This window comes from Aspergillus uvarum (assembly GCF_003184745.1).
Source record: "Aspergillus uvarum CBS 121591 unplaced genomic scaffold BO82scaffold_10, whole genome shotgun sequence".
Lineage (NCBI taxonomy): Eukaryota > Fungi > Ascomycota > Eurotiomycetes > Eurotiales > Aspergillaceae > Aspergillus > Aspergillus uvarum.
Window position 1 is genome coordinate 259,431 of NW_020291307.1, and position 26,330 is coordinate 285,760.

Genomic DNA, 26,330 nt, shown 5'->3' on the forward strand with positions numbered 1-26,330 from the left:
TGCTAATAATACGCTGTTCTTTTAAAATAGCCTGTGCCAGGTTTTCCTTGGAAGAATGGTTATATGTTCCCCTCTCAGTTCCCTGTTGTAAGCGGACTGAGGTCTTGATATACTCGTCATTCGTTTTTTGTCCTCTCATTCACTCGTTATCCTTATATCCCTGGTTGTATTTGCGGTTTCTTTCTATTGTGCACTTGATTTGAACAACCTCCTAGCATCATGAAGCTCTCTCTCGCTCTTGGAGCGGCAGCCTTTGCGGGATCTGCTCTGGCAGACATTGATCCCATCGTCATCAAGGTACGAGGCTGGTTCTTTACCCTACCGGACTGCCGCTAATGGATTGAAGGGCTCCAAATTCTTCTACAGCAGCAACAACACCCAGTTGTAAGTGACTCTGCTCCCTCTGCCTCGATCTTGCTAACGGTGCCTAGCTACATTCGTGGTGTTGCCTATCAGGGTATGTTCTGCTGAACACATTCGACTTCAAGCTTCTCTAATGTCTTCAAGCCGACTATGACTCCAACTCTACCGACAGCAGCTCCACCAGCTATGTCGACCCTCTGGCTGATGCCACCACCTGCAAGCGTGACATTCCTTACCTTCAGGAGATCAGAACCAATGTCATTCGTACTTATGCGATCGACCCCACCAACAACCACACCGAGTGCATGAACATGCTGGCCGACGCCGGCATCTATGTCATTACCGACATGTCGGACCCTAGCCAGTCCATCGACCGGGATGACCCGACCTGGGAGACCAGCTTGTTTGCCCGCTACAAGGAGGTAATTGACGACATGTCCCAATTCAACAACACCCTCGGCTTCTTCGCTGGTAACGAGGTCTCCAACACTATCGACACTACCGATGCCAGCGCTTTCGTCAAGGCCGCCGTCCGCGATTCGAAGGCCTACATCAAGGACAAGGGCTACCGCTCCATGGGTGTGGGTTACGCCACCAACGACGACGCCGACATCCGTGTCGACTTGGCCGACTATTTCAACTGTGAGAGTGAGGACGTTGGTGTCGACTTCTGGGGTTACAACATCTACTCCTGGTGCGGCAACTCCACTTACGAGGAGTCCGGCTACGAGGCACGCACCGAGCAGTTCAAGAACTACTCCGTCCCCGTCTTCTTCTCCGAGTATGGTTGCAACACCAACGGTGTTCGCGAATTCACCGAGATTAAAGCTCTCTACGGTGACGATATGAACAGCGTCTGGTCTGGTGGTATTGTCTACATGTATTTCCAGACTAGCAACGACTACGGTAGGTTGCTCGGGGAAGATTTGCATTCTTACATACTAATTGACTCCAGGTCTGGTCTCCGCCATTGACAGCACAAGTGTCAGCACGATGGCCGACTTCAAGTACTACTCTTCCGAGATCCAGAGCGCCACGCCCTCCGGTGTCGACAAGGCATCTTACACTCCGACAAACACCGCGCTCCGGAGCTGTCCGACCATCGGTACCTCGTGGGAGGCCAAGGCCAGCCCCCTGCCCCCGTCCCCCAACAGCGCACTCTGCTCGTGCATGGACGCCGCCGCCGGATGTGTGGTCAAGGACTCTCTCTCGAGCACCAAGTACGCCGCCCTCTTCAGCGAGGTTTGCGGCTACATCTCCTGCACAGGCGTCTTCCACAACGGCACCACCGGCAACTACGGTGACTACAGCATGTGCGAGGCCAAGCAGCAGCTCAACTGGGCTCTGAACCGCTACTGGGAGAGCCAGGACAAGGAGGACTCCGCCTGCAGCTTCGCCGGCTCCGCCACAACCACCGCCGCCAGCACCGCCAGCACCTGCAGCTCCATACTCTCCCAGGCCGGCACCGCCGGCACCGGCTCTGTCTCGGCCACCCTCACCGCCACCGACGGCTCTTCCTCCAGCACCTCCACCTCCACCTCCGACTCCAGCTCCTCCGCCGGCCACATGACCGGTGCCTCCATGGTGGCTGTTGGCTCTCTCCAGCTCGGTGCTTACGTCGTCACTGCCATCGGTGCCGGTCTGGCCATGATCATGTTGTAAGGGGAGAGGTGCATGTGTATGGTAGACCCATACTCTGCGATTCATTTTGCTATATAGAAGGAGATTAGTTCAGTTCGCCGCAATATTTTTTACCACCGTCACTCATTTATTTTCTTTCGTGTACATCACCTTGAATCATTCTTATGCCTTCGTTTCTGCTGTAGCATTTGAAAGGGGCTGAACAGGACACAGCACTTGGCCTCGGCACGTTGTCTCTATCTTGGCTGGTAAAGGTAATTCCATGATAACTAATCTTTCCTTATATTCAAATACTGGAAAGCGGTTACCTCGAGATGCCACCAATACTAGTTCGGGCACTGTCCAGTATCAACAAGCACTACTCTGCTATTGGAACCAAATCCAGCCCATTACATAAACATGTACCTTTCTGAGAACAGTGATCCATTTGTGCACACTCATCACACTTTTCAGCACTCACATGAACCCCTTTCTACTGTGCTTCCAGCAAACCAATATCCCCAATCGACTACCAGACCAAGTTAACAGACCTCATCACCAGACCACGCCGACAAACCTCAGTCGAAACGTAAGAACTCAATCCTATCATGTCCTCATATTAATAAACATTACCTATTAACAATATCATACACAAGAACAAAACCCAATCCCCAAACCCAAAGAACCGCAGCAAACCGCCTTCTACTCACTCTTCTTCATCTTCTTCCCCCTCGGGCCCGCAACAGTCCCCATCAACACTACAGCAAACGCATTAGCATCTCTATCCCCCCGCCACAAATTACAGGAGTACTCACCATCCCAATGCTTGAACGAACTGGAATAATTCCCTCGAAAATACCGATGATGATCATCATGCCAATCGGAGCCGCCCCACAGCGGGAAAACCCGGCGGAGGCTCCAGGGGAAATCGTACCCGGAGTGCGCGTCGATGGCCTGGAACTGGCGCAGCGCCACCCAGACCAGCACGGTCATCAGGTGCACTTCGCCGGTGCACCAGCCCAGCACGAGCGGGGGGCCGATGGTGCCGAAGCCCAGGAGCATCGTCTCCCAGGGGCTGGCGTATTCGGCCGTCAGGCCAAAGGGCGTGGCGTATTGGTGGTGCACGCGGTGGACGGCGCGGTACAGGGGGCCCCAGTGGAAGGCGCGGTGGAGCCAGTAGTGATATGTGTCTTCGACGAAGAAGAAGATGGTGGTTTGGATGGCGAGCGTTTTGAGGTCCGGGAACGGGAGGGTGTATTGCAGCCCGAAGAATTCCATCATCGGGTGGAAGAGCACGATCAGCGGGAGCTCGACGATGAAGTGGATCGCTAGGATGTATTTCACGCAGTTCCATTGCTCGCGCGCCGAGGGCGGGGCCTTCGTGTCTTGGATCTTGAAGCGGTGGAAGAGGCTGGGGAAGGCGTCGGCAATGATCCAGGGGATGCACCGGCTGAAGTAGAGGATCTCGTGCGCGAGGAAGGTGATGATTCCTGGGGTCGTGGGGTTAGCGGTGGTGGTGGATAGAGGGGAACTGGGTTGGGGGGATGGAACGGACCTGTTGCGATGATGTCGTTGTCCCAGTAGGCGTAGTGCGTCCACCAGAGCTTCTCGAGGAAGGAGAGTTTGGGGTTTAGGCTGGCGATCTCGTAGAGCTCGTGGTAGGAGCCCGTCGCCGGCGCGGCGAGGGTGGTGTTGAAGGTGTAGTTCATGATGCGTGTCCTCAGCACATATCCCGTCACGCTGCTGATTCGCTTTCAATCAGGCCAATGAGTAGACTAAAAGTATATGTACTTTTTTCGTCCTCGGTTGTGGTGACCACTAGCCCTGGTGGGTATCCGGATGGTCTGATCGGACACACCACTCCGGATCCCGGGCAGACATCAACTGATCCCGATCCGTGCCCTGAAATTAATCAATCCCATCGACTCAAATCCCGCCCGCCACTCACAAACTGCCTTTAACTTTCCCCGGATTCGGCCAGATCACCATGGCCCACATGAAATGCATAATATGTCTGATTATTGGTTCTTTGGACTCGTGGTGTCATTGGTCAACAGGAGGCAACGGTCGAGATAATGCATGCGCCGCAGAGGTCATTCTGGGGCTAAAACGAACGAGGCGTCGAACGACGCCGGATGCCACTGAGCCATTGATGCCTAAACGTGCAGACGTACTCCTAGTCATTTTAGTCGGAGGATGATCGTCTTATCGTTCGCATCTGGGGAGTTTTGCTCGTGATACGAATTTGGTTGGTACTCGGGACGGCCGGATCCCGTCGCAGAAGCCGGCAACTCAATTTTTCAAGGTTATTCTTGTTGTACGCAGAGGAGGCTTGTGCGAGAGGCCTGAATTTTGAGAGTCGCGATGGTCTACAGCCGACTGATTTCTGGCTCTCATGACATCAATTCTCGATGATTCCTCAAGGCCTAGATCGTTTTCTCCGGACAGTGACTTCAATATTTGTTGTTCTGGAGAAATTAGACTGCCAATAGGCATTTCAGTTCCTGATAGCCTCGTGCAGCTGATGTTCTGGCGCTGGTTGGCGATGTATCCGACCAATGAGTATCTTCCGCGACGGCCCATGGTGGGGAGCTCTCCTATGGCAATGCATTTCCGAACCCCTCAAGCAGCATACCTAATTGTTCGGGCTAGTGGTTCGACGGAAGGAGCAAGATAGCACGCAGAGGAACTTGTTTAGATCCAGCTTGACCCATTTTTGACGCCCGATGTGAGGTAGTCGTGTTTTGGAATGATCTCGAACGACGAAGAGGCCTAGACACATGCGGAGCGGTCACGCCACTGGCTGATGGCGCTACTGATTAGCTTGCTATCATATGAAGATGTCTTTGCTTATTTGCAAGTCGCTAGTAGCCCCTTCACGAGGGCTGAGTGTGCTTTTCGCCTGTCGGGGCGTTACAAGCATCTAGGTTTCTTGCCAGCAATGATAGGACTTCTGATATTCTCGATAGGGCCTTGACAAGCAGCATTTATCTGGTCGGGTGCTGCTGTTCAATGAGCTGGGGACCATTAAGCTTAGCAACACGCCGCGCCAGGACAACAATCAAGATCTTCTGTGGTCTTGGAGCTTTTGCAAGATAAAATACGCAGTGTATAGCCTGAGAGTGCACGCTGTCCTCACCTGGCACGCTGGATCAGTTTCCTGCTAGCGAAGTTGTCGGAGCCTGGCACGTGAAAAAACGCTGAGGATGGCAAATTTGATATAGCGAAATAGAAGGGATGGTTGCTGAAGAAGTGCGCTGCATGATAACTGCTGCCGCTAAAGCTGAGATAGTATGAGTAAGCGTACTGGTCTTCTGTGCATCACGAATTTGCAAGAAGGCTATTCTTGTTCTCGTTGCCAGAACAATCTCGACAACATGTAGGTGTAAGTGACATCGTCATATCTCACTCACCTCGCAAGACACAGTTCGTTGTGCCCTTTAGACAAATCATCAGTCCTCTTGAGTCCAGATACAAGTCATGGAGAAAGATCGCACAAGAATGTTTTCTGCTGACTTGCAGACTGTTTGATGTGCAGATCTATGCTCCAAGCATGAAGGGAAACAACAAGTGGAAACTCGGCTCCCGCTCATCTCCGCTCATCTCCGCTCTCGTCCGCTCGCTCTCAGCCTTCTCTTCTTCAATGTCCTAATGCTCTTTCTTATCGGCTAGTAGTGGCCTAAATCTCTCACAAACATACTTCAACAATTCAATTAGGGACAGCGATTGCGCATACGAAGAGCCGTAATTCCGTGGCCCGCGATGAGTTGTCTCGCAGGATCCCGCAGGCCGGGCATGCAGTGCCAACACCTCCTCCCCGGTCTTCTTTATCACCTACCGTGCATCCTCAACTTCTAAGCTTTTCTCGCATCTCATGAAGTTAGACTACCTCAAAATGTCGAATCGACAAGCTTGGGAGACTACCGAGGTGATCATCTGTGGCTGTGGCCCCACGGGGGCGATGCTGTCCGCCTATCTCGGTCGCATGGGCATCCGCAACGTCGTGGTCGAGAAAGAGGCCGAGATCACGACCGATCCTCGAGGTATCGCATTGGACGACGATGGCATTCGTCTTGTCCAGGGACTAGGTCTATACAGTTCTATCTATACAGAGATTGGAACCAGTGCGTGATTTTCTACCATTGACAATTGACGTTTCCAGCTAATGCAGTGTATGAAAGGTATGGGGGAATTCAGCTTCGTCAGTGGCACTGGTCACGATCTATACAAACCTCCCATCCTCGAGATTAATTGCAACGAGGTTAGTCATCCGTCCTTGCTAATAGGTCTGATGGTCACTCACCACGACTAGACCGCGGGCACAACAGGGCATGTCGGGTACATTGGTCAGAAGCAGCCGACGCTCGAGAGTAAGCTGAGACGCGCCATGTCTCCCGTGTATTGTTCCCTGCGATGCGGATCCGCAATTGTCGACATCAAAGAAGATGACGCCTGGGTGTACTGCACGTACCACAGCGTGGATGGGAAGGACCACAAGGTGCGCGCCCGATACTTAGTTGGGGCCGACGGCAAGACGGGATACACACGGAAGCAATACCTGGAGCCACGCGGGGTGATGATGGAGAAATTCCACGAGTCAGTCTCTTGCTTCCCAGCTGAGAACAGGTGCTGACAAAATTCAGAGCTTTCTATGAGGAGACATGGGTAGCACTGAATTGGAAGATGACCCTCCCGACACGCGAGACTCATCCCAGCTTTCCCTTGTGGGAACTAGGCTACAAACCAGAGCACGTATACGACTTATTCTTCCCGCCAGAGTTCCGCTTTCTGTGCAATCGCAAGAGACCGGCAGTTTGTGGTCGCTTTGGCCTTTCGGAGGATAGGCTCTGGAGGTTCGAGTACCTTGTCTATCGTAACGAGGATGGAGATCGCATGGCGGAGCCGGATGCGATGAAGCGGATTGTTCTTCCTTACTTGACGCACAAAGGGAGCAAATACGGGTCAGTTGGGCTCCTCGCTCAGAAGCGCGTGCTAACGAGAATATAGACTGGATCAAGATGTACAGTTCCCTGAAAACTGTATTGATGTCCTCCGTTGCCGCCCTTTCAAATTCTCTTCTCGTACATGCAATGTGTGGGCTAAGGAAAGGGTGATTTTGTGTGGCGACGCAGCGCATGTCTTTCCGCCTTGTAAGGTCCCCGTTCTTATTCTTCATTGTCTACTCACACGTTCTATCCAGTTGGGGGTCAAGGCATAGTCTCTGGCTTTCGCGATGCAATCTCCCTGTCGTGGCGCCTCGCAATGCTCTGCCGATATCAACCCTACAAGCGCAACCACGAGAAGATCTTGACCGCATGGTACCTCGAACGCAAGCAGCAGCTCGAGATGTCATTAGCCACGACGGTCCGAAACGGCGAATTGGTGTGCGAGAGAAATCCATTGAAGATCTTCTTTCGGGACTGGTCTCTTTGGCTCATGCAGCTCTTGCCGGGTTATCGAGAGCAACTACGACACGGCCGTCGCGACAAAGCATCATTCCGGCTTCGACATTCTGCAGGCATGCCATTCATACCTGAACTTAACGGAGGCGTCTACTTGCCTCAGGTCTATTGTCGCACCCCCACCGGCAAGGTCCATTTTACCGACGACGCCATCTACCGTTCAGGCTCGAAGTCCCTGTTCCGCGTGTTCATTTACCTACAGAGAAATGATGAAGTCGCTTCTGCAAAAGACGCTCTGGAAGGGATCGAGGAATGGTCCCGCGGAGAATTCAAGAGCCACGACGTCCCGATCCTCGTGGAAGAGATGGACCCAAAGCACTCGATTCAGGTGCCGAACGTGTTCCAGATTGCCAGTGTTGAAGAGTTCTCCCGGTCACCTCTGTGCAGCCGGCGCCCTGCACCCCTGTCGTATGATCCGTGCTTGATCGGGAAGAGCATTCAGGCGAAATACGTGATTGTCCGACCGGACCGATTTGTGTTTGCAGCCTGCAACGAACCCAGGGAGCTGAAGGAGGCGGTAGAGTGGATGCTGAGGTATCTCTACGGTGAGGTTTGATTTCAGAGATGGCAAACCATGACCAGTGTTTAGTGTATGCTGTTATAGTGTATATACTCTTCGATATAATAATGAACCCCTCCTCTCCAATCCACGGAAATCCCGTCCCCAAAGGCAAACAAAGGTTCAACCTCTCCGCGGACAACCCGACCATCCTCACCGCTGAAGCAGCGGTCAAAAACCGTCCACAACGCCGGGCCTCCCACCTAACCACGCTTATCCAAATCCAGCCTAGCCAAAGAATTTCCTCAGAACGGCACCCAATCACAAACGCCTTCGAGTCGTGACCCCATCTCCCATTGGTCAAAGAATTTGATTGTGTCGGGATTGTCTCGGGATTCGTGGCCGGGCATTGAAGCGGGTCCACCCCTGACGAGGACCCCAATTCATTTCCCCTGATTCAGACACCCGTCCCTAACGTAACACCAGCAAAATCAGGCGATATAAGGCCACTCAAGCCTCTCGGCCGGAACCTGGACTTTGGGACCTGTGGCAAAATTGTGCTATCTGGTTCGATTGGCTGTATGGGTTCATCTGGGGTAGATTGATAACTGCCTGCTAGAGGCTGATGGACTCTTCCGAGGAGTGAGCATGCAGGTTGAACGGTTGAACGGTTGAACCCCCTCGGCTGGGTGGGGATCTGATGCATTTTTTGGGATGGTTATGGTTATATTTATGTAGATGCGAGACTTACATAAGTTTATGGTACTAACTTGACTTGGGTATACTTTGTTTGTTTGTGCTGTGCAGTTGAAAACAGCATGTAGAGGACTTCTGTAAGTATGGTGTTTAGCAGACTGCACCGCCAGTTGGCGCGGGCTCACGCCGGGTGTATATTCTGCCGATGGTATACTACAGCCAATACTGCAGAAATTCTAAGTGCCTGTTCCACCCTCAATTGAATATCCAGGTGTATTTTAGACGATAAGACATAGGAAAAAAAAAAAGAAAAAGGGCCTCGAGATGTAATGCAGTTTCCACACCCTATGGCACCCAGTGGTATCTGTAGCGCCAAAGCATGGTATAGTACTGTAAAGGAATATATTTGCCAAAAGAAAATACCGGCATTTGCTCCAGCCTTGATGTTGGAATAGTAGAAATTTTGGTCGAGAAGGTCCAAATCTCGAGGGTGCAGGCTTGTAAAGTACCATGTTCAGCTCGATTCGAAGCTCCAGGAACGTATCATATAAACATAAATGAATGACGGGGATCGGACAGGCGGAGCAGGAACACGACCACCGGGTGACTCGATTAGCCTTGCGAATAGCACCCGCAACCTGGTTCCGGATGACATCAAAAAACATCATCACCATCATCATCATCAGCCTTCGGAAACCCAAATGAAGATACACCATATAAAAGCTCATTTGATGCAGCAATCTCCCACTTACAGCTCCACCTGCTCGTCCTCCTCCTGCGGAAATCTACCAGATTCCAAACATCAGCGCTGACTACTTATCTCTGAATCGTACGTTGATATCTCTTACCAGAGCTTCAACAACATACTTCGTCGGTTTGACCCAGAAGCAGAGAAAGAGAGAACGAATCTTTGGAAGAGAAAGGACCAAGAAATGCATCACGAGTTCAAGCAAGGCCCAATCAAAATCACCGTCGGCCACGAATACGGAATCGGATACTTCATCAGCGTCCAGGACGAACGCCTAGTGGTGAAAGGGGAGGAACTCCCCTATTCCAGCCTTGATGAAGCGTGCTGCAACGTTGATAGCTCGGGGGCGGGCATATACCTCGCGGCTCGTACTGGGAATGAAGGATGCGGGACCCAAGTGAACATTGAGGCGATGAGGCGATTGTGGGAGCTATACGGGGTGAAGGGGGAGACGATACCGCTTTTGGAGTTGCTCGAGCTAAGGTTGTCTGATACTGTGTAGGGTCCACTAACCATGCTGCCACGTGCATGAGATCGCATGTATGCTATGTTTACGATACGCGTTGGGTCAAGATGTTGTGTCAAGCATGGGCTGTACATGCCAATTAAATTGTTTTATCCAAGAGAAACTAAATCAAGAAGGGGAAAGTATATGCACCGCATACGGTCAGCTCTGCTGTTGGTTGACAGCCATCTCACGCATCTTCAACAACTACTCAAGCGTCCAGCTTAGAAGTAGGAGGTATCAACCCAGCTGGTGTAGTCAGAGCCCAGGATATCCGTGATGGTGAGCTTGGCATCCAGCTTCTCGGCGAAGCTGGCGCGGGTGCCCTCGGAACCGGCGCCAGTGTTGGCGTACTCGCCGAAGGTGACGTACTCGGTGTTGGGGGTGGAGGTGGACCACTCAGTCCAGCCGAGGGAGTTGATGACGTTGGTCATGCTGGTCTGCTGGAAGACGACACGAGCGTACTCGGACCAGGGGCGGCCTGTAACCATGTTAATCTTTGTCTCTAGAGTGCGGAGGGCATTGAGAGAGGCAAGTAAACGTACCAAGGTAGTAGGTGCCTTCGGCAACGTCGTCGCCCTCCTTAGCAGCAACGGTCGACTTGTTGATCACGTAGTAGGAGGTGTCAGTCTCGGAGGAGCGGCCGTTGGCGGTGATGGAGGCGGAGGTAGGACCCTCAACGACACGGATGTCGACGTTCTGGAACCAGGCACGAGCATGCTGGCCGAAGATGAAGTCACTAGACGAATTAGTGCTGACTTCGTCTAAGAGCTGGCAATCACTTACACAGCACCCTCAATGTAGGAGTTGATGTAGAGCTGGTTACCGGTCTGGGCGAGGAGGGTATCCTGGTAACCGGTGAAGTTGCAGCCATAGTATCCCTGCTGGCCAGCATAGGCGGACAGGGCCAAAGCCTGGTGGCAAGCCTGACCACAGGTGTTGGCGACGTTGAGGTTGTAGACCTGAGAGCCGACGGCCTTGTTGCGGAAGGTGGCTGTTCTTGTTAGTCACTGATCGTCAATCAAATCAAAAGTGAGACTCACCAGTCAGATCATCGTTCTCGCCAGAAGCCTCGTAGCTAATGGCGTGGGTGATGGTAACCAAGTTGTCGGCGTAGGAGTCGGTGCTAAAACAACTATCAGCATTATGCTGATCAGAGGCAGTAACCCAACGTACTTCTCGGTCTGGCCGTAGATGATCACCTTGCCAGTCATGGCAGGAAGGTAGACCTGCTCATCGTAGGTACCCTCCTTGATGAAAATGGTTTGGGTCTCGGTGGTGCTGGTGCTCAGAGCATCGATGGCATCACCAATCTAAGCGAGTATCAGTATCGTGCCTTGTGCATAACTCATGCGGACATCCTTACAGTGGTGTAGTCACCACCAGACTTGGCGACGACGATCGCGCCGGAGGGAGCCGTGGTACGGCTGGCAGCCAGTGCGGACACGGCGAAGAGAGCGGAAGCCAAGACTGATTTAACCATTTTTGCGATTGATATGAGTGTATGATCGACTGGATCGGCGAGGTAAGGTTCAATGTAGAGAGACGAAAGGCCTTTTATACGTTCCGTTCAGCAGCATGCTTGCAGTCTGAGTGCGCCATTTCCCTCTTAGGTCGGTATTTGTCTCATATCCGTCAGGAGACTGGAGTGGGGTTTGCAGCGGGATATCTGCAGACCCCAGTTGAGTAAGGATAACTATATCTGAAATCACTAAGAAGGTTCAGGCAAGTCGACCGGCGGCTAGAGTCCGGTGGAGGCGTTCGAGGAAGCTTCTAATGCTTCTCAAGCCTAGTGGATCCTATCACCGCCCAGTTTTCTCCGTTCCTGGTGGGCGCTTCATTTGAAATGGTGCAATCATAGTAATCCCTGTCTCTGATTAATATCAACGTTTAATCTCCAATAATTAAGCTTAATGACAACCACAACGTGAGCATGAATAGTCAATGGGTCAAAACAAGGTGCGGTGAATTGGAGGGCCGACCCACTTCAGACCCGAAACAGGAGAGCTTTAGGGCTGCTCACAAACGCCGATCCCCGACGGTCGGCTTGTGGGGGCATCCAGGGGTGGCTTCAACAGTGTAACAGGGTCTCTTTGGAACAGAAAAAGGTTCGTAACTCGATCTCCTTCGTGAACGCATGCCCAGAGTGATCGATATCACCCTGAATTAATCCAGTGCTCCCAAGGTCCGAAGGCTGTGGCACATGGCGAATTCGGACAATGTCCGTGTCAAAGCGACGATTCTGCCCCTGTCCATGTTCGCAACCCCCCTGAAATAGAAAGGAAGTCTTGGATTTCCTGATTGGCGGGATTCCGGAACCAAGCACCGGAAACCTCGTGCAAGTTGCGCATGGGCCGTGGCTGCAAAACACCACGTCCGCAACATGGCACACCTTGGACACTTTTTCCACGAGTATCTTCACGGGAGCACCGACAGAGAGTTGAATCATTGGGCGATGAAAGTTTGAGTTTTGGTCAAGCATCAAGCGTTTACGCGCCTCCCCAGGCTACCTTATGGCAACCAATCCTGTATGAGTCGTCATTTTACACGTGTCTTGGCAGCATCGGGATATTGAGACCGTGTCCGGTAATGGATTCTGCATTTCATACCACGCATATTGCACCTATGGGTCGTCTGAATGAGAGAGCAATAAATCCAGAGCAGCTATCTTCGGTCTCACCTCCTGGCTCTCATTTGTGCGATATTGGATGGATTAAAAGGCTTTCCTCGGCGCCAATGTTCCGATATCCTGATAATAGTTGCGGAGTTTAATATGAGCTGACGTGGATCCGAGGAGCGAATACGACGGGGGATGAATGTCAATCTATGATTGGATCAGGGCATTCACCTACAATCGAATCCAAGCTTTAGTCACTTGTTGATAAGATTTGGTCATTCTGCAAGGAAGCATACCTACTAGCTGCCAAGCCAAATTAATTTGCGGAGTTTATAAGCTGACGTGGACATATCCCCAGACACGACACGAGTCCATCTGATGAATTGCACTTGCGTAGAGCTCAATAAGGAAAAGGTAAACAGGTGGAGGACTCTATCCCCGAGGCTGGGATACGGCCATCAAGATCAGAGAAGTACGCCCGTCGGGGGATTCGGGAGCTAGGTAGTTGAAACCAATGGTGCTGGAGGGCATAGGCGCGTCTGAAGGGTATGACTTTAGTGGGGTGATAACAGCAGCACTATGCTGGATAACTGTGAAGATTTCGCCGAGTTGATCCAAGAGGAGCTGTGGAGATCCGAAGAAGAGGAGCTCTCAATTGGAGGCAGTAGATGAAGGGGTTGACGGAAGCAACGGAAAGGCAAGTCAGTGTAGACCCGTGACCCACTAGGTGTCTATCCTACACCTACACCTCCGCTGCTCAAGCACTTTCGCGCCCAACCAGTCAGGCCTTCCAAGGGGCAAAACAGACGTTATGATGAGATATAGTCTTGGCCAACGTTTCCGTATCATCTTCCCCCCTTCCCTCCGAACCTCAAGTGCTTCTTCGTGCTAATCTTAGATAGAGGAATAGTGATATACAATGCCATGGTAGCTGACTCTTGCCTGAGCATCGAAAGTAAAAAGCAGCAACAAGAGACCATGTCTTTGATGATCATTTATCCCTGACCGCTCATCTGACTCGACGTATTAAATATGTACTTTATCTCCCGAACCGCGCCAGAAGATGCAATCGAAGTTCATTGTACGACGATATCTTCACCCAGTCTTTCACAGTGATGGATTATGTATACAAGTGGCACAGATTCTCAACTGCTTCGGACGGTCGGACTCCGTAGCAAAAATGGAGTCAATCGCCCACTTTAAAAGAGGTACGCAGGAGCCAGTCTGATTGCTCTGAAACTCCTTTCGTTTGTCGTGCACCTAGTGAAAAGAGGACAAGCTCGCATATGCCCATTCTAGTGATGAGCATAGTCTTCCCTATAATGAGACCTATGCTAATCCCCGTGCATGTGCGGCAAAGGAAGTCCCTATCTACATACTCCAACCCGGAGGGCAAGGCACTTCAAGTACTGTTGACTTGCGCAGCACCTCAACTTACATACGATCAACCATGCGCGGTAGGTCCAGTTAAAATAAGGAAACAAGAAAAGCTTGACTTGTCAGGTTGGATGTGTACGGTACGACCTGTTTCATGTGCGATTGCAGATCGAAGCTTGGCCGGTACCTTTGAACAGATGTCCCAAGCGGCACGTACAGTATATCCATGCCGCCCTGGGGCCGGATTGACTTGATGCAGCGGACCGGGTCGCTGCCTCATTCATGCCTGAGGCTGCATTTCACCACGATCGTAGACAGTGTTTTTGCACAGTACAGTCAGCTATAGAGAAATCAGAAGCACTGCATATCCAAAGACAAACAACCAAATCATAAACTTGAAGTCGAAAGCACCTGTAAACAGTTGAGCCAACCAGCCGGAATGATAGAATAATCAAAAATCACAGTTGAGCGGCAGAATGGGTGAGGCAGCCTCAGCGTTTCCCAGACCGGCAGGGTATCCCAAACGGGTTAGGTTGGGACCGACAAGCCACGTCTCAACCAGTTGAACGGTGGTGCCTGAGTCACCAATCAAAACCCCAGGTACACTCAGCCACAGCAGCCACAGCTCGCCCATGATATACTCCCATCATCTATATAAACTCTACAACTACCTTCATTCTCAATGCATTCCAACGATTACAATAGAGCATTGAAAGCAACGCCTTCTATCAAGCAAGAAACTCTTCACGATGGCCACCGACCCACCCACCCCCGAGATAACCCTCTACTTCGACCTGGTCAGCCCATTCAGCTACATCGCATTCCAAGTCCTCAAGGTACAGCACCACCCCTAAGCCCATCACCGCCCCAATCACTAAACACTCTCAAACCAGAACTCTCCAATATTTCAAAGCTGTAAAATTATCTACACCCCAGTCTCCCTGCGAACCATCCTCACCACCTGCGGGAACCCCCCACCCATTGCCGTCAAAAGTATATATCTCCCGCCTAATCCTGACCTAAATATTAACCACCTCACCACCACATCGACACCAAACTAACGATTAAAATCAACACAGACAAATTAATCTACATCAACCGCCACCGCCTGGCCTGGTCCCGTCGCCTCAACATTCCCATGTCCCAGACCGTACCTGCGGGTTTCCCCTTCCCAACGACCGATATCCAGTCCCTCCTTGCACTCGTCGCCGTGTCCCATCCGGGGAAAGTGGCGGAGGTGGTGGAGCGACTGTATGCCTCCGTCTGGGCGGATGGCGACTCGGCTTCAGCCACGGATTCGGAGAGGTACACGAAGGTTCTCGAAGAGGTGTTGGGCAGTGATGTGGTGGAGGTGTTGATGGCTGAGGTATGAAGTCCCTTTCGTCCTGGAGGTACCCAAGACTAGGTAGAGAAATGGGTTGTTCTCTGACCTTCGCAGGAGAAACAAACCGAAGGGAAGTCTCTGCTGGAGGCGAACACGCATCGAGCGATTGAGGAGGGGGCTTTCGGATTGCCGTGGCTGGCGTGCACGAGTCCTACCAGGGAGAAGGAGGGATTCTGGGGTGTGGATCATCTGGGACTGGCGGCGGAGTTTCTCGGGTTGGACGTTGGGATGGAAAGTGGATTCCGGATTATGATGAAGTGATTAAGAGTGCTTCTGAGATAGAAGAGGGGATCTGGAAACGTTTTCAGGAGGGGTGAACGTTAGATAGACAGATATAGACTGTGTGTAGATAATGTATAGTATGGAGGTTCGACTATGTGGCTACCGGCTGCAATATGCAATTTGATGTCGCCATTCCCGGCTGATTTACTTTCAAGTCTTGATAGTGAGGCCCATAAATGCTGCCTGATTAACTGAGGTCTGGTAACCCTATCGTGGTCAATTGTATAAGAAATATTACGTAGCGGGACATGACCCGGACGCAAAGAAATGTCACCAAACACACAGCCTCAAGTAACAAGGAAGATTTATTTCAATTGTAAAATAATCCCGAGGTTTGAAAGGATTGGCGGAGGACGTGATGCTTACAAAATCCAAAACAATTGTGATCGAAATCGCACGATTTGCGGTATAGTACAGCGGAAGACTTGAGAAGCAGATGGTGACCTGTCCATTCTTGTGGGTGTGTCATCATGATACTTTCCAAGATTGCAAATCACATGACAAGCCCGGGTGGTCTAGTGGTATGATTCTCGCTTAGGGATTCCAAACCCAAGCATATCTGCGAGAGGTCCCGCGTTCGATCCGCGGCTCGGGCCTTGCTTTTTTGCGTTTATTTTTTCCCTTACTGATAGACACCCGAACAGAAGAGTTGGGAATTGACAGCAGACAGAAGAAGAAGTACCATGGAAAAGATCATTCTCAATCTTGGTCAGATATAGATAACAGTGACACGTCATGCCAATTTGAATGAATCGCACGGCGCCTCCAGCCACTATCAGTCCAACTCCAACCCTATCGCGGCATCTCCTTCTACTGTTCTCTCTCCGCGTTAGTGCCCCCACCACCCGATACTTCAGCTGCAATTGTTTGATCGTCAGATCAATCAGCCCTCCGATAGTGTTAGTCTTGGTGATATGCGACAAGCTGATGTCGAGGCCCATGTTGCTCCGCATCCAGCTTCTCATTTCCATTGCGACGAGCGAATCGATCACAATCCCCGATCGCTCCGACTCACCCATGTTCTTTGCCTCAACCCAGTATGTATCAACAAGAGTGAGAAGTTCCGCAGTAATCAATTTCTGGGCCTCGTCAAGCTACAGCACGGATGGATCCCTCCCTGTCCGGATCAACAGATTCTTGACCAGATTGCTGGTGGCTACATTGCTTCCCTCACAAGAACCAATCTGTTCGAAGTGGGCATAGAAGGAAAACATGGCTTCGGGGGAGACAATAGCGGTCGCACACTGGGGTCCGACATTGGCCTGCTATTTCCGAGTCCCACGATCACGGGGGCCGTGGTTCGCTTGCCGCAGCTGTCAGGTCTGGTATCGGAATGAGAATACGATACCCAGATGGCCTGTTCGTAAGAACTATCTTAAACTATCTCTTATCATTAGGATTATAAGGGTTTATCTTCTTTTGCTTATAATTTTGCCGGCAGATTTCCCTTTTGCCGAGTGGCCGCAATAGTCTTCTGTAGGCGGTGAGCGACTCGAGAGCGGCCTGGCAGGCCGCAGGGCCTCGTCAATTGGGAAAAGTCATTCCATCGTAGAGTAGGTTTGAGATACAGAAGTACACATGGTGTCTTTGCTGCCTAAGATCAGCCTGACAATGGAATCCTGTCACTCAAGCACTCCACTTTCTTCTTTGAACTCAGAATCAAGCCAAAACAAAGTCTGTTCTTAGATAAGAAAGGACAACGAAGCCAGGGAGGTCCATATTAGAAGGACGTGACACCTTCATGCTAATGTGTCCAGCGAACTGGTGACTATGTCTGAGTAATTGAATTAAGTCTGTGCATAAAACCCTTCTCACAAAACTTTCGCAGCATATCATAGTATGCAGTAACAGCCCACACTAGCCAATATTCTACATATCTCATCGTGAATCATTCGAGTAAAAGCCATACTTTCACTGGGAGAAGACCACAACTCTGATATACAATTGCATAGCTGCATTATTATCGTCAATGGTGCCATAAGTCGAGCAAGCATAACACGGGTTTACATTTGTCAGTCTGATAATGTCTAACCACACAGCAATACCAGAAACAAGAAAGCAAAGTCCGCGGTCACCAGCAAGACAAGCCACCAATGACTGCAAGATCGATCACCACAGAAACTTACTCACCCTTCTCCTTCTGTTCATGCCGGGACCTGAGATGCCCTAGACACAAAGTTGCTAAGCCCCCAATCGTCGCCGCCTTCGCGATCTCAACCAGAGTGAGATCCAGCGACATCACCCGTTTCACCCACGCTCTAATCTCAATCGCCACAAGGGAGTCGATCTGGATTTCCTCGCATTGGTCCTCAGTTAAATCACCCTCTTTGGCGAGATGCGGCATGATCATTTTGCCCACCTCGATCACGATGAGGCCCCGTGTTCGGGGATCATGGACCAGGGCGGGATCTCGTTCGATGCTGTCTAGCAGCGTCTTCAGCTCGTTAATCTCCACCTCATGTCGCGATCCTTTCAGATCCATATTCGGGTAGAGCGCAAAACGACAGTCTTCGCGGCGCCAGCTCGGCCGGACCTTCGGGTCGTCAAGGGGCCTGGTGGTCCCGAGGCCAACGATGGACGGATTTGTGATCCTCGGGTCCTGATCATCCATGGTATGTCGGGGAATAGGCGGTTGCAGGATAGCAAGCTCAACCCCGTACAGGAATTCCCGCTCAGTCAGCATCCGCACCGCATGTCGGCGCAGGGTGTAGCGAAGCTTCGGGTCTTTGCTGATGATTCCCACATCCTCCACCGGGCCGAGATCGAGAATGGACGATTGCAGGCCGAGCTGGCGACGATGTTGGGTGAAGGCTGCCAGAAATGAGTTAGCAGCAGCGTAATTTGCCTGCCCCGGGAAGCCGTTGATTGCGGAAATAGAACTGAAAACAAGAAAGAAGTCGAGACTATGGTTGATAACGGCATGATGTAAATTCCAGGCCCCTTGGACCTTCGGGTTCAGACATGTCGTCCAATCCTCATAGCTCATATTGAGATAGCTTTGGTCCTAAAAAGATGAGTAAGTATGCATAAGCTGTACACTCTGAGAGACTCCTTACTCGTAAAACCATAGACAAGAGCATAACACCTGCCAGGGGCTTCGTGCACCTGGCAATGGCCTCTTGTACATCCTCAAGCACTGTCGCGCTTCCGACAACAAAAACAGCTTCGCAGCCTTGTGATTTGAGCTCTTCTCTGAAGCATTGATCGCTGTCTGACTGGCCGGCCGAACGTGAAAGGTAAACTATTTCGCTAGCACCTCGCTCGGCCATCCAGCTTGAAACTGCGCGACCAAGCCCACCAAGACCCCCCACCAACAAATATGATGACGAGGATGAGAACCGGTAGGATAGTGGAGCCGGTGTGGACGGTAATTCTTGCGCAGAATTGGGCATTCTGACCAAGATCTTGCCTATATGAGTTCCCCTTTGTAGATACCGGAATGCACTCGAGACTTCCGCAGCCTCAAAGACCTTTATGGGGTGGATAGGCTTAATTTTGCCTTCTCGATACCAGTCCCTGAACTGTTCTGATAACCTATGGAGCTGTCATGTTACAAGTAGGGCGGCAGAAGGGCCTTTGAGGTCACTCACCAATCCCAAGTACTGAGGTCTTCTTGAGCAAGCCCTACCATGTCCACGCCGATAAACGCACGATTCGAGTGAAATGGAGCCATGTCGAGAATACCATTGGTCAAGAAGTCTCTTTTTCCCAGCTCAATCATCTTGCCAAACGGAGCGACACATCTCCACGAAGCATGAAGGAGTTTACCTGCGAGCGAATTGAGCACGATATCAACGCCCCGTCCATTTGTCTCACGCATCAGATCGCCCACAAACGATTCGTCCCGTGAGTTGAAAATATCTGTCCTGCTGAATCCGAAATGATCGATCAAATACTGAACCTTTTCATCGTTTCCGACGGTAGCATAGACCTGGCTATGCTGTTAGTTTTGTCGCTCTTTATCGATGCTCAGTCTCACCTTTGCCCCAACAGCTCTACAGACATGGATTGCAGCTTGTCCGACGCCTCCACATGCCGAGTGGATCAACACAGTCTAGATACATTAACGTGATGTCGTGTTCATGGTGATTATGCACAGTCAAACGTACCTGGTGTGCTTGTAGGGTCCCGACACGAAGGAGGGAGTATAGTACAGTGGCGTAAACCGAAAGCATAGTGGATGCTTCTTCCAGTCCAAGCCCATCCGGGAGCTTGAGGCAATAACGTTGGTTGGCCACAGTCTTCGTCGTAAAAAGACCATTCTGGGTGAAGACGACTCTGTCACCGGGTTGAAACTCGAGAACTTGTGACCCTGTCCTGCAGACAACACCAGTCGCTTCGAACCCTAGACTACTCCGGTCACCGACTAGACCCATGGCAACCATAAGATCCTAGATCAGTGGTGAGCAGGAGACGCCCAAAGAGCCCAAATTGAGAACATCTTACTCTGAAGTTCAACCCCACATAGCGGACATCAATCTCTAGTTCTTCTTTCTCCACCGGTGGCTGTACCGTCTCGCACCAACGCAGGGTTTCCAAGAGCCCGTACGCAGGGATATCAAGCTTTTTGCACATGGCCTCGCTTTGCTCTGCTCGGGATGTCGATCTGTCACCTAGCGGCCAATGACACCGACCAACATATACAGTACCCTCATGAAGAACATATTCCTCATCGATGTCCGTACGGGAGAACTGCTGTGCCTGTTCTATCTTTTCAATCAAACGACGAATGGTGGAGTATACCCCGGTTTCAAAACGATCAATCTCGAATACTGTAAATCGTACATCAAGTTCCTGTCGTAATGTGCGCGTGAACCCGTGTATGAGACCAAAACGAGGATCCGGACAGCTCAGGTGTGATGGATGCGTAAGCCAGAGTATTGCACCGCCGCCGACGCTTCGAAGGAATCGTTGTAATGACTCGAAAGTCTCCTGTGTTATGTGATAGAAAAATGGCTCATCAAAGTCTAGGAGAGAAACAATAAAAGCGCCTTTGGAATGTTCTTCTCCCATCATCCCAGATGTCACACAATAGCCACACTGCACAAGAGATGTACTCAATCCCTGCATCCAGATGCTTCGAGTCCCAGTGTATACTATGTGCACAGACCCTCGCCGTGTCACTGTGCATTCAATTGGTCTGGATAACATAGTGAAATTCGTCTGAAGTGGGCGATCGTTGTCGTAGACGGCGGTTTCACTTCCAGTAAATCCCGCTTGCTTGAGCTCTTCATCCCACCTCTCCGGCGGCATAAAAGGTCGGTTTCGCCTGTCTGTCTCTTCTCCAAGCCACCAGCCTGGCAGAACGCCCTACCAAATGGACAAGCCTCAGCATGGATAGTCCATGATATTACCTAAACAAATTTAGAGACCTTGGACACTTACCATCAAAAAGTCTGTAATCGAATGATCTTTTCCAACAGTTAGTATGTGTCAAATAAACAAGGATTTGGCCTTTTGCCTTACCGGGGTTGAGCTCATGTAGCACTAGACGACCATCAGGACGCAGAAGATCGTGAACATGTTTCAAGGAACATTGCAGACTAGGGGTTACATGCACAGCCTGTTGAGACGTTGAATCATAAGAAACGAGCGTTGATACGCATGGGTTGAGGTAGCTAAGGAGAGAGAAACAGACATTAGATGCAATGACCAAGTCAAAGCTGTGTAGCTCAAATCCCTGCTCAGCAGGTGGTACGTTGATATCAAGGGTCCTGAAAACCAGGCCATTGAAGTCCTTGAACTTTTCTGCAGCAGAGACGAAAAAGCCGGGTGTTATATCAGTGGACGTGTAGGACGAGTATAGTCTAACACCATCTTGTGTCTGAAGGGATTTAAGTGCTTCAGATGTAGCACATCCAGTCCCTGCACCAATTTCGAGAATACAAATTCCTGGATTCGTAGTGCCCAGCAAGTACAGAAGGTCTTTTATCTGCTGTGGGCGGGTGATAGCATACCATTTTTCAAGTATGTTGTCCTCAAGAAAGACCTCTAAAGGGGAAGCTGTACCGAGCAGAAATTGCGCGCAATTCTCATAGACCTTTTCAAGCATGGTGGGAACCACAGTAAATTCTTGCGGTATGGGTTGGATATCTTTGAGAGTCTTACAAATGAGGCCTTTTCTCTCGTCAGCCCCAATTGACACCCAGTTTCGTGACTCTGGGAAGAAACTCTCTTTACCCTCTCCAATAATGCGAGCCTGGTTCATGATGTATGCTTTCCATTTCTTCATGTAGTCAGACCGGGGCTCAATCGAAATGATAATGTCTGCGGAGTTGAGAATCTGAAGAATGGCAATCTTGTTCAGCGCTTGCATCACTGTATTTGCTTTGGGGTCGGAGTAAATTGGAGCTCGGGGAGTGAGAAGCATATTTGAAGGCACGAAATCAATGTCCTTCGTCCAGACCATATGCGCGAACAACGGAACAACAGAGTCGCCAAAGGGAACCTCATCGTCGATGGAACAGAAAAAGACATTGCGCAGCGACAGTCTTACACAGTGGCCCGTTGATAAGGTTACATTTCCATATCGCTTCTCCTGGCCATCAGAGGAGATTGCAGCATGCACCTTCATCTCCTTTCCCCCATAGGTGATGTATATTTCCTCTATAGAGGCTGGAATTGCTAGCCCGGTCAAAAAACGCAGGAGACCATTTGACTGGGCGACGCTCAACAATTGTAAGCATTGATCTATCGCAATTGGATGCACGAAGTATCTGCTACTATGCCTCAATGCATCGTCGAGTATTGAGGCGGTCGCAACAGGTGCAGTTGGACTTGCAGATATTTCTTCTAGTCCTCGGAACCGGGGACCGTAAGCAAGTCCTTTCCTATTCAAAGCTTCGTACCAGGTCTCCGGGTTGATGGAACGAAGGTGGCTCTGTGATGTCTCGTCGCGTTGACGCTTACAGGATTCTGGCCTAACTTGGCCTTGACAATGTTTAGTCCACGAACTGCCGTCGTGGACCACAACGGACATGGAGTACCACTCTGAGTCTTCCATATCATTATACTTGATAGGCTTGAAGCTGGTGATGACCTCGAAGGATTTGCTCTCTTCCATAATCCATGGCGACTTGAGCATGAGGTTCTTCATGATGAATCCTTCTGTGGTCGGGAAAAGTTGCCGTACGGCTTCGCCTGCCATGGCGATATACCCTGCCGCAGGAAATACCACACTTCCTTCAAGAACATGATCACATATCCAAGGCACAGCATAAAGTGATAGCATGTTTCTCCATGTCGGCTCAAGTTCAGGTGTTTCTGTGACACGATAACCGAGAAGCTCATGGTATGGAGCCGCACCCAACCTCCATTCATGCACCGCTCTACTTTCACTCCATAAAGGCTTGCCCCGCACCCAGGGATATATTGGCAAGCCAGTCAGCACTTTGCTTCCTCTTTCGGGTTCTTCCAGGTTGAGTTTTACTGAGATACCGTTGCTGTGAAGAAGGCCCATAACCCTTAAAAGTTGAGCTTCGGGATCATTGTCGCCTCGTAAGATTGTTGGAACATATACGTGCTTCTGGACCGAGGATTGACCTCTGCATATTTGATTTAATGGGGCTGACAACACAGAGTGAGGGCCAAGCTCTATAAAAACGTGTGATTTTGTGTCACGCTTCAAGACCAGCTCAACCGCTCTTTCGAATAGCACGGGCGATTCGAGATTTTGACGCCAATATGAAGCTCCGAGCTCGGTGGGATTTTCCAAAATGGAGCAGGCGACGCTTGATGCAAAAGGCAGCATACGCCCCGTGGGGTGCTCCATATGCGATGCTATTAGAGACTCATATACGCGGCCGCAGCGTGTCATGTGATCTGTATATGCATTAAGATCCGCGGATATAACCCAGCATGCTGCTACTCACGAGAATGATAGGCCACGTTGACCTTGAGCACTTTACAAATTGCATCAGAGTTATGCTGCTTGATATCATGGATGGTACTGTCCAGTTGTTCATTGTCCCCAGAAAGCGTCACACTCTTTGGACTGTTGATGCAAGCAACAACAACACCTTCTCTCAAATAGGGGTCGACCTCTTGACAGCTCAGACTGACGGCATACATTGACCCTCGTCCCTGCTCAGTCTGAATAGCTACCCCACGATAGTATGCCAGTAAAATGGCACATCGCATTGTAATCGCACCCGCCGCATACGCTGCGGCTATTTCACCGCTGGAATGTCCTACCAAGTACTGTGCTTCCAGACCAAAAGCCGCTAGCACATGAAACAAAGCGATCTGAAAGGCAGTGCAAACTGGTTGAGTGATGTGTGCTTCATGGATGCGGGCGTCAATGTCCTTCGTGAACTCCCCTGTCAAAGACCATTTTGGTCTATCAGGCAAGCTTTGCAGGACGCTATCCATCTCATTAATGGCGCTTCGAAACTCCACAGACACTTTCATTAAAGCCCTGCCCATCCCTGGCCATTGAGATCCCTGACCGGAAAACACAAGTGTTCTCGGGTGTTCCTTCACTCTATAACTCTGAAACGCAGCCTCTTCAATCGGGTTATTCTGCCGTACTACAGCAAAAGCACGGTACTCCAGGTGTTCACGTCGTTTGCCAAGGGTATAAGCAAGGTCCGCAAGCACTCCAGGAGACGTATTTGCAAAATCTGTGATGGAGTGTATACGGGCTTGCAAGCTGTCCTCAGAGCTTGCGGATAGCACCAGAAGCTTGACTTCGTCACCACACCGTTCGACCTCGTCCACATCAGCTGCAGCAATGGATGAGTGAGACTCAAGAATTGCGTGCACATTGGAACCCCCAATCCCGAAACAGTTGACACTAATTCTTTCTTTCCTATCTCGAGGCCAGGGTACTGGTTCTGAAGGTAGACGGAGCTTGCCTTCCTCGAAGGGAATGTCGGGATTCAGAGACTGATATATAGTCGGAGGAATTACCTTCTGCTCCAAGCAAAGAGCACTTTTAATAATACTTGTAATGCCAGAAGCCCCCTCGGAGTGGCCCACGTTAGGTTTGACCTGTCACTTGTTAGGATGATCGCGTTGCCCCACTACCTTCTTCCACAATACTCACTGAGCCTATTATGATCCCCTTTTCCCTGAAAAGCTTGGCAATAACCGAGACCTCAGCTGCATCGCCTACTTCAGTCCCGGTTCCATGACATTCGAAGTATCCAGTCTCTGACAGGTCATCTATACCTGCTCTTCTGTAGGTTGTCTCTATCAGTGTCTTCTGAGATTGTACACCAGGAGTCGTAATGTTCGGTGTTCTGCCATCGCTATTCGTGGCGGTTGCTCGAATCACAGCTCGGATAGGATCATGATTTCTTAGAGCATCGTTCAAAGGTTTGATGTAAATAGCATTAACAGCTTCACCCCTTCCATACCCACTAGCCACATTGTCAAAGGTGTGGCACATCCCATTTGCTGAAATGACCAAATTATCTGACATTGATGTCATCAAAGTTGGTGAAAAGATCAAATTCGTCCCAGCGACAATGGCCGATGAGCACTGTCCCGATTGTAGTGCTTGACATGCTTCGTGCAGTGCTACCATTGATGCTGAGCAACCTGTTTCTATTGTCATGCTGATGAACACTCCTCGTTAGCCACACGGCCATAGAGAGATCGAAACTCAAGATTGGATGGGCAAAGACGTTATGGGGAATAAGAGTCTATTGTGATAGCTCCAGGCAGTTGATCATCGTAGTCATACCTTGGTCCACGAAAGTCGTACTCGTAGGAGACTCGATTGGATAGAGCAAAATCTCCTGTTCCAAGAACATAATATCGATCGGATGCCAGGTAATCTTTGTCTATCAAGCCAGACCAATCCCCACCAAAGACTCCAACATAGCAGCCAATATTTTGGCCTTTCCAGCGTGTCTCTCCTGCATTCTCCAAGCAGTCCCATACAACCATCAGCAAGTTTCGCTGCTGAGGATCCATTCGAGCGGCCTCATACGGTGGAATGGAGAAAAAGGAAGCATCAAACTCAGTTGGATCGCGTCGAAGAAAGTACCCATGCTTGGTTCTGACGGAATGGGGTCGTGTCGGGCTGTAGAATGCGTCGATAGAAAAGCGATTTCCGGGAATCTCACAGTGGCCAGTCCTTTTGTTGATCAGCATATCCCAGAAGTCATCAGTGGTTTCTACTCCTCCTGGCAGCCGCATGGCCATCCCCACGATAGCTATTGGCGTGCAGGGATATGAAGAGGCCACTGAACTGAGTCCCTCATCTTCGCCATCTTGGTTGACGCTTCCTGCCTTGAGCGGTTTCCCCGGGTTGTTTTGCGAGTCCATGTTCGGACTCTGTGCTTCTAGGCCCGTCTCTTGGTCGTGGCGTTTTTCCTCGTCGCTATTAGTCGTCGATGGGCGTGCTCGATAATCGGTGAGACAACGGTAGTTATGATACTTGTGAGTGTTTCCTGTCGTTGACTGATATCTTGCGAGCGTGTAGATGGCAGAACAAACGGTCGGAAGGCGATCTCTTCCTGCATCTGGGTCTCAAAGCGAGGTCCATTATCTTCTTTGCATGTGCTTCGGTAGCTGACCACAACATACCATCCGTCGACCTGTTCCCGTAGTTGCAACTGCACGATTTGTCTCACATGGTATCACCTCGCAATTCGATTGTAGTGCCCGAATCGGCTGCTGCCGTCGTCTTTCGCCATCGTAGCAATCCATCATATCAAGTTTATCAAGCTTAGCACGCAGGGCAGAAACAAGTACTTCCCTTCACGAGCTCACATGTCAAGAGCTGGTTTAAGGGATGAGTGGAATAAGGCGCTGGCTGTTGCAATCG

The 26,330-nt window shown here is 50.6% G+C and overlaps 7 protein-coding genes and 1 non-coding gene across 8 annotated transcripts; 5 read left to right on the forward strand and 3 right to left on the reverse strand.

Moving 5' to 3' along the window:
* Positions 1-79: 79 nt before the first annotated feature.
* BO82DRAFT_8513 (glycoside hydrolase family 72 protein) lies at positions 80-2,384 on the forward strand. The gene is made up of 5 exons (XM_025641597.1): positions 80-297; positions 347-384; positions 432-457; positions 508-1,269; positions 1,319-2,384. The coding sequence occupies exons 1-5, from the start codon at positions 220-222 to the stop codon at positions 2,023-2,025; spliced, it is 1,611 nt and encodes a 536-aa protein (XP_025494816.1). The 5' UTR covers positions 80-219; the 3' UTR covers positions 2,026-2,384.
* A 92-nt stretch (positions 2,385-2,476) lies between these two features.
* On the reverse strand, positions 2,477-4,121 carry BO82DRAFT_389999 (sterol desaturase family protein; the record flags this gene model as incomplete). The annotated part of the gene is made up of 5 exons (XM_025638491.1): positions 3,539-4,121; positions 2,799-3,473; positions 2,694-2,741; positions 2,561-2,586; positions 2,477-2,512 (listed from the first exon to the last, which is right to left on the reverse strand). Exons 1-5 carry the CDS (start codon positions 3,690-3,692, stop codon positions 2,477-2,479), a joined length of 939 nt encoding a protein of 312 aa, XP_025494817.1. The 5' UTR covers positions 3,693-4,121.
* Positions 4,122-5,878: 1,757 nt separating this feature from the next.
* BO82DRAFT_276725 (monooxygenase) lies at positions 5,879-8,001 on the forward strand (the record flags this gene model as incomplete). Its single annotated transcript, XM_025631153.1, has 6 exons — positions 5,879-6,107; positions 6,165-6,244; positions 6,296-6,579; positions 6,627-6,944; positions 6,991-7,133; positions 7,184-8,001. 6 exons carry the CDS (start codon positions 5,879-5,881, stop codon positions 7,999-8,001), a joined length of 1,872 nt encoding a protein of 623 aa, XP_025494818.1.
* Positions 8,002-9,332: 1,331 nt separating this feature from the next.
* BO82DRAFT_408685 (uncharacterized protein) lies at positions 9,333-9,890 on the forward strand (the record flags this gene model as incomplete). Its single annotated transcript, XM_025639703.1, has 1 exon — positions 9,333-9,890. Exon 1 carries the CDS (start codon positions 9,573-9,575, stop codon positions 9,888-9,890), a length of 318 nt encoding a protein of 105 aa, XP_025494819.1. The 5' UTR covers positions 9,333-9,572.
* A 140-nt stretch (positions 9,891-10,030) lies between these two features.
* On the reverse strand, positions 10,031-11,400 carry BO82DRAFT_429954 (pectinesterase). Its single transcript, XM_025640580.1, has 6 exons — positions 11,260-11,400; positions 11,070-11,206; positions 10,937-11,019; positions 10,680-10,887; positions 10,439-10,632; positions 10,031-10,374 (listed from the first exon to the last, which is right to left on the reverse strand). Exons 1-6 carry the CDS (start codon positions 11,374-11,376, stop codon positions 10,118-10,120), a joined length of 996 nt encoding a protein of 331 aa, XP_025494820.1. The 5' UTR covers positions 11,377-11,400; the 3' UTR covers positions 10,031-10,117.
* Positions 11,401-14,598: 3,198 nt separating this feature from the next.
* Positions 14,599-15,620, forward strand: BO82DRAFT_429955 (thioredoxin-like protein). The gene is made up of 4 exons (XM_025640581.1): positions 14,599-14,723; positions 14,781-14,880; positions 14,967-15,253; positions 15,326-15,620. The coding sequence occupies exons 1-4, from the start codon at positions 14,637-14,639 to the stop codon at positions 15,530-15,532; spliced, it is 681 nt and encodes a 226-aa protein (XP_025494821.1). The 5' UTR covers positions 14,599-14,636; the 3' UTR covers positions 15,533-15,620.
* Positions 15,621-16,057: 437 nt separating this feature from the next.
* On the forward strand, positions 16,058-16,149 carry BO82DRAFT_t77. The gene has a single exon. It is a non-coding gene; the product is annotated as a tRNA-Pro (tRNA).
* On the reverse strand, positions 16,069-26,312 carry BO82DRAFT_381420 (uncharacterized protein; the record flags this gene model as incomplete). Its single annotated transcript, XM_025637853.1, has 14 exons — positions 25,242-26,312; positions 24,600-25,113; positions 23,425-24,544; positions 21,192-23,374; positions 21,020-21,116; positions 20,939-20,964; positions 20,000-20,863; positions 19,663-19,944; positions 19,533-19,607; positions 19,144-19,484; positions 18,610-19,087; positions 18,009-18,557; positions 16,396-16,647; positions 16,069-16,152 (listed from the first exon to the last, which is right to left on the reverse strand). The coding sequence occupies exons 1-14, from the start codon at positions 25,826-25,828 to the stop codon at positions 16,069-16,071; spliced, it is 7,452 nt and encodes a 2,483-aa protein (XP_025494822.1). The 5' UTR covers positions 25,829-26,312.
* Positions 26,313-26,330: the final 18 nt, after the last annotated feature.

Bases quoted from the DNA above. Each gene is read 5' to 3' on its own strand.
- BO82DRAFT_8513 (XM_025641597.1), top strand. From the start codon at position 220: ATGAAGCTCTCTCTCGCTCTTGGAGCGGCAGCCTTTGCGGGATCTGCT. The intron at 298-346 runs GTACGAGGCTGG...AATGGATTGAAG, and splicing joins TTGATCCCATCGTCATCAAG to GGCTCCAAATTCTTCTACAG. The intron at 385-431 runs GTAAGTGACTCT...AACGGTGCCTAG, and splicing joins AGCAGCAACAACACCCAGTT to CTACATTCGTGGTGTTGCCT.
- BO82DRAFT_429955 (XM_025640581.1), top strand. From the start codon at position 14,637: ATGGCCACCGACCCACCCACCCCCGAGATAACCCTCTACTTCGACCTG. The intron at 14,724-14,780 runs GTACAGCACCAC...CTCTCAAACCAG, and splicing joins TCGCATTCCAAGTCCTCAAG to AACTCTCCAATATTTCAAAG. The intron at 14,881-14,966 runs GTATATATCTCC...AAATCAACACAG, and splicing joins CCCACCCATTGCCGTCAAAA to ACAAATTAATCTACATCAAC.
- BO82DRAFT_429954 (XM_025640580.1), bottom strand. From the start codon at position 11,376: ATGGTTAAATCAGTCTTGGCTTCCGCTCTCTTCGCCGTGTCCGCACTG. The intron at 11,207-11,259 runs GTAAGGATGTCC...ATACTCGCTTAG, and splicing joins CTGGTGGTGACTACACCACT to ATTGGTGATGCCATCGATGC. The intron at 10,633-10,679 runs GTAAGTGATTGC...TAATTCGTCTAG, and splicing joins TCCTACATTGAGGGTGCTGT to TGACTTCATCTTCGGCCAGC.